Source organism: Salvelinus fontinalis, chromosome 6 (assembly GCF_029448725.1).
Source record: "Salvelinus fontinalis isolate EN_2023a chromosome 6, ASM2944872v1, whole genome shotgun sequence".
Taxonomy (NCBI): Eukaryota; Metazoa; Chordata; class Actinopteri; order Salmoniformes; family Salmonidae; genus Salvelinus; species Salvelinus fontinalis.
This window is the reverse complement of record NC_074670.1, coordinates 20,187,360-20,202,020: the sequence shown is the minus strand read 5'-3', so window position 1 is coordinate 20,202,020 and position 14,661 is coordinate 20,187,360. Positions and strand designations below refer to the sequence as shown.

General features: G+C 44.3%; 1 protein-coding gene across 1 annotated transcript; it reads right to left on the bottom strand.

Moving 5' to 3' along the window:
• Positions 1–3,915: 3,915 nt before the first annotated feature.
• On the bottom strand, positions 3,916–12,136 carry LOC129857309 (protoporphyrinogen oxidase-like). Its single transcript, XM_055925425.1, has 13 exons — positions 12,027–12,136; positions 10,291–10,398; positions 9,989–10,123; positions 9,790–9,905; positions 9,514–9,646; positions 9,276–9,420; positions 8,958–9,151; positions 8,750–8,810; positions 8,484–8,602; positions 8,243–8,356; positions 5,730–5,879; positions 4,726–4,768; positions 3,916–4,551 (listed from the first exon to the last, which is right to left on the bottom strand). The coding sequence occupies exons 2-13, from the start codon at positions 10,375–10,377 to the stop codon at positions 4,418–4,420; spliced, it is 1,431 nt and encodes a 476-aa protein (XP_055781400.1). The 5' UTR covers positions 10,378–10,398; positions 12,027–12,136; the 3' UTR covers positions 3,916–4,417.
• Positions 12,137–14,661: the final 2,525 nt, after the last annotated feature.

Below are 14,661 nucleotides of genomic sequence, written 5' to 3'. Positions count from 1 at the left end.
CAGGACATAGAAAAACTGCTACCAACAACAACAGTACATACCACACTTTCTGATACACAACCAACACTATATCACAATCTAATTTTTCTCTCTCAATCTCCAAAACTCCAAATCTCTACTCCTTATCTCAAATCTCTCTTCTCTCTTCTCTCTTCTCTCTTCTCTCTTCTCTCTTCTCTCTACTCTCTACTCTCTACTCTCTACTCTCTTCTCTTCTCTTGGGTGAGAAAAGGGATTCACTTGCCACAACAACCCCAGTGGTGTCAGTTAGCACAAGGTTGAGGACATGTGGGTAACACCATATGTGTACTTGGTTAGGAGACTCTCCTGTGAGCAATGCAGAGAAGCCCCTGTGTTGTCCCTGCATATTAGCTGCTCCATCTGTTGCATTACCGACACACTGTTTGATATCTATGTCCATCTTCTCAAGGGTCTGTTTCACAAGGTCCACAAAGTACTGTCCAGTCGATGACTCACAGTCAATGACCGCAATGAGTCTCTCGTGGACAACATCAGTGACATATCGCAGAACTACTGCACACTGGTCTTTGGATGTTAAATCCTGTGTTGTGTCCATTTGATTGAGAACATCCTTGCCTTTCTCACTTCAACAGCAATTGTCTGTTGAATCAACATTCTGATGACTTCAATTACTTTATTTGCTGTTGTTTTGGACATCATAGTTACCAAGGACCCTCTCCCTTTACTTCCCATCTGCTACTTGCTCTTCTCAATGCAATCACTAACATGCTCTTGTAGGCAGACATCATATTTGCTTAGCAACAATATAAGCTCAGGAAACTTGCCATGATTGACGGCCATGTTTTCCAAGTTATATGCAGCTTCGTGTCTGTGTCCTCTGTAGCTAAGCCCACATTTCCCATTTGCATATCACTCAGAAGGGTACGGATGTCTGCTTTACTGGCTCTGAGGAAAAAGGCGTCTGCACTTTCTCTATGGGTCTTGCTTCTCTCATGTTCCTATACTCTCAGATGGGCATGTTTCCAGGCCTGCATGTCTCAATTGACAAATGCACTATCACTGGCTGAAGGTTTTGCGAATGCAAGACATACTGAGCAGAACAAGGAGTGAGTTACTACATTGTATGTCAGCCATTTTCTGTTTGTGCCATCTTTGGAGTGGAATACATTGCGAATGACTCTGTGAGGGGGTTGTTTTGGGTGGTACTGGAAAAATAAGTCAAAATCCTTGGACTGAGGACAGGCAAAATATACAAATGGATTTTCAGTGCTTTCGCTGTCCCATTCTATTTTCCCTGTACTGGGCTCTGAACCTCTCTCTCTCTGCACAACTGGTTGCTCTGCAGAACGAGATTAACATTGTAAATAAACTTGTATTACTTGTGTAGTCATCGATTCCCCCCCCCCCGATTACAGTCCTACTGATAATTTCATAAATTACATATTAATCTAAAATCATAGCCTACATGTTTATGTTAACGATTACATGTTAAAGATTGGAAAGCTGCTGCGGTCATCCCCCTCATCAAAGGGGGTGACACTCTAGACCCAAACTGTTATAGACCTATATCCATCCTGCCCTGCCTTTCTAAAGTCTTCGAAAGCCAAGTTAACAAACAGATCACTGACCATTTCGAATCCCACCGTACCTTTTTCGCTGTGCAATCCGGTTTCTGAGCTGATATCATAATCGCCATAGATAAAAGACAGTACAGTGGAGCCGTCTTCATAAACCTGGCCAAGGCTTTTGACTCTGTCAATCACAACATTCTTATCGGCAGACTCAACAGCCTTGGTTTCTCAAATGACCTCGCCTGGTTCACCAACTACTTCTCAGATAGAGTTCAGTGTGTCAAATCGGAGGGCCTGTTGTCCGGACCTCTGGCAGTCTCTATGGGGGTCCCACAGGGTTCAATTCTCGGGCCGACTCTTTTCTCTGTATAAATCAATGATGTCGCTCTTGCTGCGGGTGATTCCCTGATCCACCTGTACGCAGACGACACCATTCTGTATACGTCTGGGCCTTCTTCGGAAACTGTGTTACTAACCTCCAAACGAGCTTCAATGCCATACAACACTCCTTCCGTGGCCTCCAACTGCTCTTAAATGCTAGTAAATCCAAATACATGCTCTTTAATCATTCGCTGCCCGCACCTGCCCGCCCGACTAGCATCACTACTCTGGATGGTTCTGACTTAGAATATGTGGACAACTATAAATACCTAGGTGTCTGGCTAGACTGTAAACTCCAATCCAAAATTTAATCTAGAATCGACTTCCTATTTCGCAACAAAGCCTCCTTCACTCACCGTGCCAAACATACCCTCGTAAACCTGACTATCCTACCAATCCTCGACTTCGGGGATGTCATTTACAAAATAGCTTCCAATACTCTACTCAGCAAACTGGATGCAGTCTATCACAGTGCCATCTGTTTTGTCACCAAAGCCCCTTATAAAACCCACCACTGCGATCTGTATGCTCTAGTCGACTGGCCCTCGCTACATATTCTTCGCCAGACCCACTGTTTCCAGGCCATCTATAAGTGACTGCCAGCCGCCATTGTTTAGAATGCTGCATGCGTGCCGTCTGAAACCTTTAAGTGCGCCTCGTCTGACTTTTGACGATAGTTCTGCAGCCTCTGCCACTCTTTTGGTGGGGTGCTGTGAAGCACACCTCTTTTTCATGCAGTGCGCCAGAGCAGTTATTCCACTTTCGAGAGTAATGGTTATGAATATTAATACATGTTAATTGCATCCAAATAAAGGTTGCTTCGCTACCACACCCACAACTGGGAAAAAAATAATGGTCTCGGATTCGCAGGTGGAGGACTTCTGTGAGAGGCTGCTGTTATGCCTGAATTCGACCCCAAACCAACGAGGAAGTCTGCTCCAGCGTTGAGAGTGGTTACATGAAACCAATTGGTATGTCAAGCAAAGCTCTTAACCGTGCCAGGGCCGCTCTTCATTTCGGCTCGCCCTAAATTTGGCATCTAAACTTTCCGCAAGATATCTAAGGAGGCAGCAGAGAAAAGCGCTCTCTCTCCTGCATGCTCTCTCGTTAATGCGACTGACTTTCAAGGCCTCAAGTTGTTTTATTTCATTCTGTGAAGCAGATCAGAGGGAAGTGACTTGTGGCCTAAATATGTCATCAGCTCACTGTTGTACAGCTGTTACTCTGCAGGCTCTTTCCTCTGGCCTTGGATATGGGCATTTGGTAGTAAAACATATTGGTATTCACTGTCAGTTGAAAAGGACATGATGCAGGCAAAAAATATATATATATATTTTTCAGACAATTTGTCCTTCACTGAGACAGTCCATGACGTAGACAACAAGATGACAAAGCGTCATATTTATTGCTCTGCAACATTCTCCAAATAATAAAGTTTCATTTAATAAACGTGTATAAAAATACATTATCAAGCCATCCCCTTGCCACTGTGCGTGCACTTTATAAATTAAAGTTTCCATTATCGTAATTAGATTCCAAATATATGATAGACCACCATATCAGTCTGTGTAGTTCTGTTACCACGGTGATGAAACATCAGCGCACATACTTTACCATCATAATAATAATAATAATAACAGATTTTTGTCTGCTATAGTCACAGAGAATAGGGTAAAAAATGGATGGCTGGAAAGGACAGTTGGAGTAGGGATATACACACCACTGATTATCACATCTTTAACATGTCTCCCACATGAAATATGCCTGTGCATTCATGAAGGGGTGGTGATTTCTTTTAGCAAAAAGGCACCATAACTAAAATATGAAATCTCATCCTGAATTTAAAATGTTACTCTACATTTTGCACTACTGCATGGAAAATGAAATCCTTGAAGTAAGGTTACGGGGACAAATCATTCTAAAACAGTTCAGATTGTGGTTCCATTTTACGTAGTGACGACATATGACTTTCATCCAGACCTTGATTTCAAAAACAATATTTTATTAGAATGAGAACTGTTCTGTGGGTTACCCGTGGTTTCCAGGCTAGTGGTGATGTCTCAGACATAGAATCATCTCTAGAGGATCAATCTGTACTTTGTCCAAATGAGATAGAAATGGAAAACTTCATAAATATGCTGCTTCTAAATCAGGAATATTGCGCAAAAAATGACATCCCTTTGCAGAGGGCTTAAATGCAGAGGGTGACTAGTAAGTTGTATGTACATTTTATTTGTATTTTTATTTAACTAGGCAAGTCAGTTAAGAACAAATTCTTATTTACAATGACGGCCTACAACGGCCAAACCCGGACGACGCTGGGCCAATTGTGCGCCGCCCTATGGGACTCCCAATCATGGCCGGTTGTGATACAGTTGTGTAAAAGCAAAACTAAAATGTACAACGCAATGCGATGAGGAAAAAAACCAAAATCTATTTCACAATATAAGCTTATATCCATGGTTGGGAACCCGAACGTCTGGTTAGACTTTTCCCACAAGGCCCTCTGCTGCCGTCCGTCCACTGAAGATGACATCATTGACCGAGACGCCATCATAAGAGGACCCAGCCAGGCTAAGGGGTAGATTGTGGTCTCTGATGTATTGTCTCATATTTTCTGTTGATAGAAAAATCAAGCCCAAATCAACAGATATACAGTGGATAGGTATATTATAAAAAGTATACCTCTTTTTCAGTACAGGGCACAGAGATAAGACAGAACACACAATCAGAGATACCCAGCACAATAGAAAGAGTTAAATCTATTAAATGAAGACTGTCCCCGTCTTACCAAGTCGTTTCCAGTGTCCAAGGTAATATTGAGGAATGCAGTCCTACAGGAGATAAATTACATATTAAGACAATTATATTAGCTGTCCTGATCCCAGACCTGTATGAGCTAAAGCCATCGCTTAACTATCATCATAATGCCAAGGAGTTGGCTAAGCACATACAGACCAGCCTACAAATGGTGGAGGACGTTAAAACTAAGAGTGACTGGACAGGAAAGCAGGCACTCAGATCACATTTATGGACGATAGCAGTGAATGATGAATCCATCCTGTCAACAAATGTAAAAAAATAGGACATTTGTTCCCCTACAGTGTCAGTTCGGAAGTGAATATCGCGTCGTCTATCTATACAGACCATACCATTCAAATTGAACTATTTGTCTTGCTCAAAACTTCCTGCTATCTCTGCTGCCTGGTTGTTGGTTGACATGGGAGCGCAGAAAGATAACACAAATGGAAAAGGATTTGTTGGTGCTGATGAAATAAATGACAAGAGCATCTTAGCATACAACAGGGGGAATGACTTGGTGCAAGGGAAACATCAGGATTTGAGCTAGAAACCAGGAGATGCAGCACTATGAATACTGATGTAGCTGACTTGGGGTAGTGTGTGTCTGTGAAGGTGTGTGTAGGAGTAGGGGAAGAGGATCTAACATCCCAGTGCCCCTCTCCATCCTCCCTATCCAGTTCCATAGAGGGAATGGGGGAGAAAGACCAATACAGAAACAGAGGAGCCATCCATCTGGTGAGATAGTGATCATCAACAGGCTTGTTGATCTGTTTGCTCCAGTCTTTCTCCCCTGGGACATGAATAAGTTATGACATAGTGGAGCTCAACTGAATACATCATTGGTTGGTTCGAATACTAACTGAATACAGGGCCCAATGAGGGCCTCTGGTGACACAGTGGTTAATGAATGAAATTGAACAAGAAGAGGCTTTTGATTCAAGTCTCTTGAAACACAAATGAAGACTTGTGAAACAGTTCGCTCACACGTCTTACCTTGAGTAGTGCTACGACGCTCCAGATAGGTGGTGTGGTAACGCCCAGGTGTGATGTCACCGCCTGGGTGGCCCTATCCAGGAGGAGCTGCTCAGTCACTTCCTCTGGATTCCCAAACACTTCCTGGAACCAGGCCCCGCCCATCATCACCTAGGGAACACAGACAGTACACAGTAAGGCCATGAGCCCAACCATTTAGAGCAGGTTATCCCAAACTCTGTCCTACATTTTGGTTGTTGCCCTAGCACTACACAGCGGATTCAAATAATCAAAGCTTGAGGAGTTGTTTTTTTTAATTAACTGTGTACTGCTAGGGCAAAAACCAAAGCGTACACCCATGGGAGGCCCCAGGACTGAGTTTAGGAAACTGTATGCCAGCCAGCCAGTTTAATAACAAATGAATCATCAAACATCCTTTGTCCTAAAGGACCTATAAGACCGTTGCTGAAGAAATGGAACTAAACTCAGCAAAAAAAGAAACGTCCCCTTTTCAGGACCCTGTCTTTCAAAGATAATTCGTAAAAATCCAAATAACTTCACAGATCTTCATTGTAAAGGGTTTAAACACTGTTTCCCATGCTTGTTCAACGAACCATAAACAATTAATGAACATGCACCTGTGGAAGACAGTAAGACAGTAACAGATTACAGACGGTAGGCAATTAAGGTCGCAGTTATGAAAACTTAGGACACTAAAGAGGCCTTTCTACTGCCTCTGAAAAACACCAAAAGAAAGATGCCCAGGGTCCCTGCTCATCTGTGTGAGCGTGCCTTAGGCATGCTGCAAGGAGGCATGAGGACTGCAGATGTGGCCAGGGCAATAAATTGCCTGTATGTCTGTACTGTGAGACGCTTAAGACAGCGCTACAGGGAGACAGGACGGACAGCTGATCGTCCTCGCAGTGGCAGACCACATGTAACAACACCTGCATAGGATCGGTACATCCGAACACCACACCTGCGGGACAGGTACAGGATGGCAACAACAACTGCCCGAGTTACACCAGGAACGCACAATCCCTCCATCAGCGCTCAGACTGTCCGCAATAGGCTGAGAGAGGCTGGACTGAGGGCTTGTAGGCCTGTTGTAAAGCAAGTCCTCACCAGGCATCACCGGCAACAACGTCGCCTACGGGCACAAACCCACCGTCGCTGAACCAGACAGGACTGGCAAAAAGTTCTCTTCACTGACGGGCCGCAGTTGTCTCACCAGGGGTAATGGTTGGATTCTTGTATATCGTCGAAGGAATGAGCGTTACACCGAGGCCTGTACTCTGGAGCGGGATCGATTTGGACGTTGATGGTCCGTCATGGTCTGGGGCGGTGTGTCACAGCATCATCGGACTGAGCTTGTTGTCATTGCAGGCAATCTCAATGCTGTGCGTTACAGGGAAGACATCCTCCTCCATCATGTGGTACCCTTTCTGCAGGCTCATCCTGACATGACCCTCCAGCATGACAATGCCACCAGCCATACTGCTCGTTCTGTGCATGATTTCCTGCAAGACAGGAATGTCAGTGTTCTGCCATGGCCAGCGAAGAGCCCGGATCTCAATCCCATTGAGCACGTCTGGGACCTGTTGGATTGGAGGGTGAGGGCTAGGGCCATTCCCCCCAGAAATGTCCGGGAACTTGTAGGTGCCTTGGTAGAAGAGTGGGGTAACATCTCACAGCAAGAACTGGCAAATCTGGTGCAGTCCATGAGGAGGAGATGCATTGCAGTACTAAATGCAGCTGGTGGCCACACCAGATACTGACTGTTACTTTTGATTTTGACCCCCCCTTTGTTCAGGGACACATTATTCCATTTCTGTTAGTCACATGTCTGTGGAACTTGTTCAGTTTATGTCTCAGTTGTTGAATCTTATGTTCATTCAAATATTTACACATGTTAAGTTTGCTGAAAATAAACACAGCTGACAGTGAGAGGACATTTATTTTTTTGCTGAGTTTACATTCCACAACAGCCTAGTTCAGGGCTACTGAGATATAGTCCCACGGATGGCTGCACCGTATTTGCCTTGGCCAGCAGCTTGTCTGTTTGCATACATGTCTAGAGAAACAGGCATCTGCCCAGTAATCAAATAATGTCTTAAGAAGGCTAGGAGGAACATCAATAATGGAGTGATATCTGTTGTAGAAGTCAAGTCACATGGCACCTGAGGCTATTTGCAGTTAGTTATGTCTTCCACACCAGGGTATTCCAAATAGAAAACTCCTACCACCACCACCTCCTTGTGACATGACCCCATAAGCCTGACTGAGGCTGGACTGTGTTTGTAAGTGACTTGGAGATCTGTCATCCTGTTGTCTAAAGCATGTATAATTCACGCTGAGTGGAACACTGTATATGTTGATGGGTTCCACTGTAGTTTATACATGGAAGGTTGGTCCCTGCCATGCTGTGCATTATTAACATAGGAAAGCATTCTTGCACGGCCTATAACACACACATTGTAATTGTTTGTGTATGAGAGAGAGAATATAGTACATATATATTGTGTGTCTCTTACTGTTAGTCTGGTGGTGGGTCCTCCAGTGCGGTTGTGCTGAGGGAAGGGCACAGAGTCATAGACCACCCCTAGGAGACCTCTGTCTTCTGAGGATGGCACCAGGTGGCCAAAGCCCTGAGGCCACACAAGACAACACTCACATTAGATACACACACACACATTCTGAAACACACCCATATCCATAGAAAATAACAGAGAATCTTGCAAAACAAATTGCTTCATTCTCATTGAGTGTTCTCACCGTGACAGGCAGGACGGAACCCTCGTACTCCAGGTTTACCACGGCAACGGTCACTGTGGCGATCTCCAGTAGCTGCTGTGACAGGGGCTGTGCAGCAGAGGGCAGTGCTGAGGCCAGAGCTAAAGCAACACATAAGCACAACTGAAGACCAAAACCACACAGGCTTCCAGGTCCACAGGCAAAACAGCAGGGACTGAATTTAAGAATCACTGTTTGAAGTTAAAAGATTTAGGCTCAGTGATCCAGTTTAGTAAAAGTTAATTTACCTTTTGCCGGTAGAGCAGCAATGATATGATCAGCTTTGATGGTGCCGTCCTCCAGTTGAATCTGTGTTAAAAAGTCAATTGCACAGACATCAGTTGATTAATTTACTGGATTTAATAAACAACTTAAAAATACATATACCACCACAACGCCAGTGCAATGGCAGTACACATACATGCGTCTCAACCCCCAGGTCTCCAGCAGTCTCACCTCCCAGCCGGTGCCATTAGTACTTAGCCCCATCACAGGGGTGTCTCTGTGCACCTCTACACGTCCCCCATTCCTCATCCTCTCCTCCAGGGCTTCTGGAAGGTTCTGTAAGCCCCTCTTCAGTGACCACTGGGCCCAGTTCTCCTGAGCGGCCCTCTTGGTCAGAGTAGAGCGGGGTACGTCTGGTCCAGGGCCTGGGGGGACAGTCACACTTGTTATTCATCTACTTAATTAGACAGGTCAGCAATATGACTTATGGGGACATGTAAGACTCTGAATTCCTATGTAGCGTCGGTGTGGTGGCGGACTCTCTCTCACCTGAGCCCAGCAACATTCCCAGGATGATGGAACCTCTGGCCTTCTCTGCGTTGTAGAGTGGCGGGAGACAAGAGCGCACACTCAGCTTCCTGCAGTCCCCTGCAAACACTCCCCTGCACAGGCTGTCGATGGCAATGTCTGCAAGCTGCAGCGAGAGAAGAGGAGCATACTGTCACTCTGAACTGATGTGGAAGTTGTGTGGACATAATTTAGGGTATTGTTTTTAATTCCATCTCACCTCAGTGCCCAGCCTTCTTGACACGAAGGAATGAACAGACTCATCCTCCTCCTTTCCTCTGCTGATCAGTATCTCCTTCAGAATGCTCTGGACCAGAGGACGAGAGAACGGAGGGACTGTACGTACTACTCCACTGGATGGAGGGAGAGAGACAGAGGGTGACTTGGATAGACAGACTACCTACAGTTGATTCATTTCACCATGTTGTGAATGCATGAACATAGCTGTTTGTGTCTAACGTGGTACTATTTTATCACTCATCCTTACCCCCCTTACCCTAAGCCAGAAGGCATCTTGTGTAGCTGGCCTCCCACGTAGAGGTAACGGTTCTTAGAGGCCACGTGATCATAGGTGACTGGGAGGACCTCGCTCTCCAGCCCCAACTCTTCCACCTGTAGAAAACAGACTTTGATTTTTACCTACTCTCAATCACACACACACACACACACACACACACACACACTACAGTGCCTACCATGTTGAGTGTGTTTCGTCCCATGGCTCCTGCAGGTCGTATCCCTCTGGGTCCATGTTCAAACACAGCTCCATCATCCCTACGAGTTGAACTTAGCCAGCCTCCGAACCGTCCATCCCTCTCCAGCAGCACTATCTACAAAGACAGACAGGGAGAGATATTAATCTAATGTTGTACCTGTGCAGGGCCTAGTGGGCATCTCAGTAGTGTAATAACAGCTTAATTACAGTATGTTTGGCCTTACAGTAGAGATGTAGTCTACCTGCAGCATATGTTGAGATAGTTGTGGTAATGATATTTACCTTGGAGACCTGGGGGCTCTTGCTGAGGTGGAAGCAGGCTGACAGGCCCCCGATCCCCCCTCCCAGGACAGCCACTGTCTTCTGCATTCGGCCCTAGGATGGCCAGCTCTGTGCAATGGAACAGAACAGGGCTGTAATGTATATTCTGTACCACACAAATCCCTCAAGCATCAATGTATAAATGGCATTAAGAGCAACTGAGCAAACCAAGTAATGTTAGTAGAAACTTCAGTGAAGTGACCAAGCTTGGCTTTGGTTAAAGTGGGGGGAAACAAGGACAGCTGCACACTGTCAGACCGGTAACTGGCCAAGCCTACTTGACCCCATGAGGAAGTGTTTTTGAAGATGAGCTTCCCCTCGGGGTGAAGCAGTGACAAGGGTTTGTGGAATTCAGCTGTGACTACATCGATTTGCTCAAGGTCAATACTTCTAAAAATTGTAATTGTTAAACACTTACCTTGTACCTATATTTGTCCTCTGTAGTTGCGTGCCTGTTTGCTGAAATCCAAACTTTGTTATGCAACGTTCGTCAAATACAACCACCGACCGTTTCCTAATTTCTGTTGCTCTAAAATGTGCCAATTGAATCTCAGTTTAGGCAGGGTAATGTACGTTTTAGAGCAATCTTTGAGAAATAGAAAACGTTGAAATGGTCAGTGGTTGTATTTGACCAATGTTTTGTTAAAAAGTATGGACAAAGAAAGGCATGCAACTACAGAAGACAAACATAGGTACAAGGTAAGTGTTTCATAATTTACATTTTTTAAAGTAATAACCTTGAATCGATGTAGTCAGAGACTGACTTCCACAAAGCCTGGTCCCTGCTCAACTCCGTGGGTGGAGATAATCAGAAACTTCCTTCACCACAGAGTTGAGTTTAGTTAGCTACAAGGGCCCATTACTAAAACAATATGATGGTGTCTCTCACTCATCAAACAGATGACTGACTCAGAGAGTTGTAGCCTATGTCTCCCACTAATCTTGAGTGGAGAAGGAGGGTTGGGTCTGGGTGGTGGCCCCTGATAAGATGATGACATAATGACAGCCCCTTTCAATCTGCTTGCTGTCTGGAGACTCAGAGAGACAAGAGAAATGTACTTTCTTGAAATAAAAACTTTTGTGTACAGTCAGTGACAGTTTTCACTTTGATCCAGTTGAGCATATACCTAGCAGTAGCTGGATACAGCAATAGCCTAAATACAGCTAGCTTGAAGATGATATTGTGTTACTTTTTACTTTCGTTTATTTGGTCAATATTTTCTTAACTCTTCTGGAACTGCACTGTTGGTTAAGGAATTGTAAGTAAGCATTTCACGTTAAGGTCTACACTTGTTGCATTCGGCGCATGTGACAAATAAAGTTTGATTTGATTTGCTAGCTAATAATTAGTTAGATAAGTAAGACCAGTGAACGTGTAAAGGCATGATGCCAAATTACGGTAGGGGCCAAAGGCAGTCATTCGGTTGTGTGCAGTTTTACTGTAAATGACAATACACCAGCAATATATCAGATGGAACTAAGTAACGTTAGTTTTGAAGGAGTCTTCGCTCACAACACCTGTTCTCAGGTGTTACCCAATGCATTCAAAATAACCGCAAACGTTGTTAGCCGGTTAGCATGCAAAACAACTGGGGAAAAGTGTAGCATACGTTGGAAAGGAAGGCACAACTTCACGAGAGGTAAACAGACATAACGATATGCTTATTGGAATAAATGTAGAAATGTCTAGAAATTACCTTTTGCGGTCTAAAGTTGGAGTCACGACTCATATGAACCTCCGTGACATACCATTGATGACAGAGGACTTCGTCGCTGCGTTGAACAACCAATTACAATCACCGATGTTGTCTTCTTTGCTGGAAATCCTTTGCTTGTTCTTTTTGTATGGTTGCCATCTAGTGTACGGGAAAGCAATTACAACATGGCTTTCTTTTATTGCAAAAAATGAAATGACTCATTTGCAGCGGTATTTGTATTTAATGTATTTTATTTTATTAAAACCATAATGACCCATAACTTCATAAACTGGATACAACTTCACCATACAATGATTATCATCGACTTTCATCAATCTGGCCAAGGCTTTCGACTCTGTCAGTCGCCGTATTCTTATCAGCAGACTCAACAGCCTTGGTTTCTTTAATGACTGCGTCGCCTGGTTCACTAACCAGTGTTGCCAACTTAGCGACTTTGTCGCTATATTTAGGGAGTATTCAGACCCCTCTAGCGACACATTTTTAAAAAATCGTCTAGTGACAAATCTAGCGACTTTTTCTGGTGTTATTGGAGACTTTTGGATACTCTGATGTGAAAGCACGTATGGTTCTTACTCTTCTCAACAAGCACTCACACGCGGCCCAGTTCTCGCGCAGCAGTCCCTCCCAGCTGCAGTCAGAGCAGGAGATGTTCACCCCTCCACATCCAGACTGCAAATGAATTGCGCATGCGGGAAGCTGCCGCTGGCTGATCATGGCTTACATTCAGAGCGGGATGTAAATGTAAAATGTTCTTTGTCTAAAATAAATCACTGCACAAAAATAAATCACTGTATTTGACTCACACAGCCTCAGTCACTTACTCACCTTGTCCACTGTGTGTGTGCCTCTCTGTGACATAAGCTAAACATCTAGCTGGCTAGCTCACCATGTCTCAGTCTAAACTGTACACTCAAAAATATAGAAAGGAGTGGGAATCAAACCCTGAATTCAAAGGCTGATTGAAGCCGTTTATTGGAGATGATACATGAGCATACTGCCTGTATTGTAAGGCTGATTTCTACGCCAAACTTAGTGATGTAAAAAAAACACATGACAACTCAAAAACATACTCAAAAGGCAAAGCCTTATAACAGTTCCACCCAAAACAAGCTGCCATTTATGGTTAAAAAACTGCAAAAAAGGCTGAGGCCACCATGGCATTAGCTATCACTGAACACTGTTCCATCCTGGCATGTGATCACATTGGAGAAGAATGTAGAGCTGCTTTCTCAGACTCCACTGCTGCTACCCACTTCAAAATGCACAGGACAAAGTGCACAGAAATTATTAATGGTGTTCTAGCACCATACTTTCTGAAAAAGTTGGTCGCAGATGTGGGTGACCAGCGTTTCAGCCTCCTCCTCGATGAGTCCACGGATGTAAGTGTTTCTAAGTACCTGGGGGTTGTGATAAGGTACTTTAGTTACACCAAGCAGACAATTGTATCAACGTTTCTGGGGCTTGTTGAGTTGGAGGGAGGAGATGCCAAATCTATAGCCCTCTGTTGTGGCTTTCCTCGAGAAGTGTTGTCTTAAAAAAGAGAAACTCTTGGGGATAGGGACTGACAATGCCTCTGTTATGACAGAGATTAACAATGGGGTCCATAAAGTGCTGAAGGAGGAGTATGGCCTCAAATATCTGCTTCTTATTCGCTGTGTGTGCCACGCTCTATAGCTTGCTCATTTGTAGTTCTCAACATATTTAAGTTGTTTTTTACTCACTTTTTGTCTCTCTCACGACATTATTCCTCTCTCCTACAGCGTCCATCACAATTACATGGACATGGCCAATTATGCAAACTAGGTGATAACGTCATTTAGCGACTTCTAGCGACTTTTCGGACAGCCAATAGCTACTTTCCTAACTGAGAAGGTGGCAACAGTGTCACTAACTACTTCTCAGATAGAGTTCAGTGTGTCAAACCTGTTGTCCGGACCTCTGGCAGTCTCTATGGGGGTGCCACAGGGTTCAATTCTCGGGCTGACTCTTTTCTCTGTATATATCAATGATGTCGCTCTTGCTGCGGGTGATTCTTTGATACACCTCTACGCAGACGACACCATTCTGTATACATCTGGCCCTTCTTTGGACACTGTTAACAAACCTCCAAACAAGCTTCAATGCCATACAACACTCCTTCCGTGGCCTCCAACTGCTCTTAAATGCTAGTAAAACGAAATGCATGCTCTTCAACCAATTGCTGCCCGCACCCACCCGCCCGACTAGCATCACTAATCTGGAAGGTTCTGACTTAGAATATGTGGACAACTATAAATACCTAGGTATCCGGCTAGACTGTAAACTCTCCTTTCAGAATCATATTAAGCATCTCCAATCCGAAATTAAATCTAGAATCGACTTCCTATTTCACAACAAAGCCTCCTTCACTCATGCTGCCAAACATACTCTTGTAAAAATGACTATCCTACTGATCCTTGACTTCGGTGATGTCCTTTACAAAAAAGCATCCAACACTCTACTCAGCAAATTGGATACAGTCTATCACAGTGCCATCCGTTTTGTCACCAAAGCCCCATATACTACGCACCACTGTGACCTGTATGCTCTCATTGGCTGGTACTCGCTACATATTCATCGCCAAACCCACTGGCTC

Coding starts and splice junctions, on each gene's coding strand:
- LOC129857309 (XM_055925425.1), bottom strand. CDS start 10,377: ATGCAGAAGACAGTGGCTGTCCTGGGAGGGGGGATCGGGGGCCTGTCA. Junction 9,647..9,789: donor AAGATGCCTTCTGGCTTAGG/GTAAGGGGGGTA, acceptor CCCTCCATCCAG/TGGAGTAGTACGTACAGTCC. Junction 9,421..9,513: donor CAAGAAGGCTGGGCACTGAG/GTGAGATGGAAT, acceptor CTCTCGCTGCAG/CTTGCAGACATTGCCATCGA.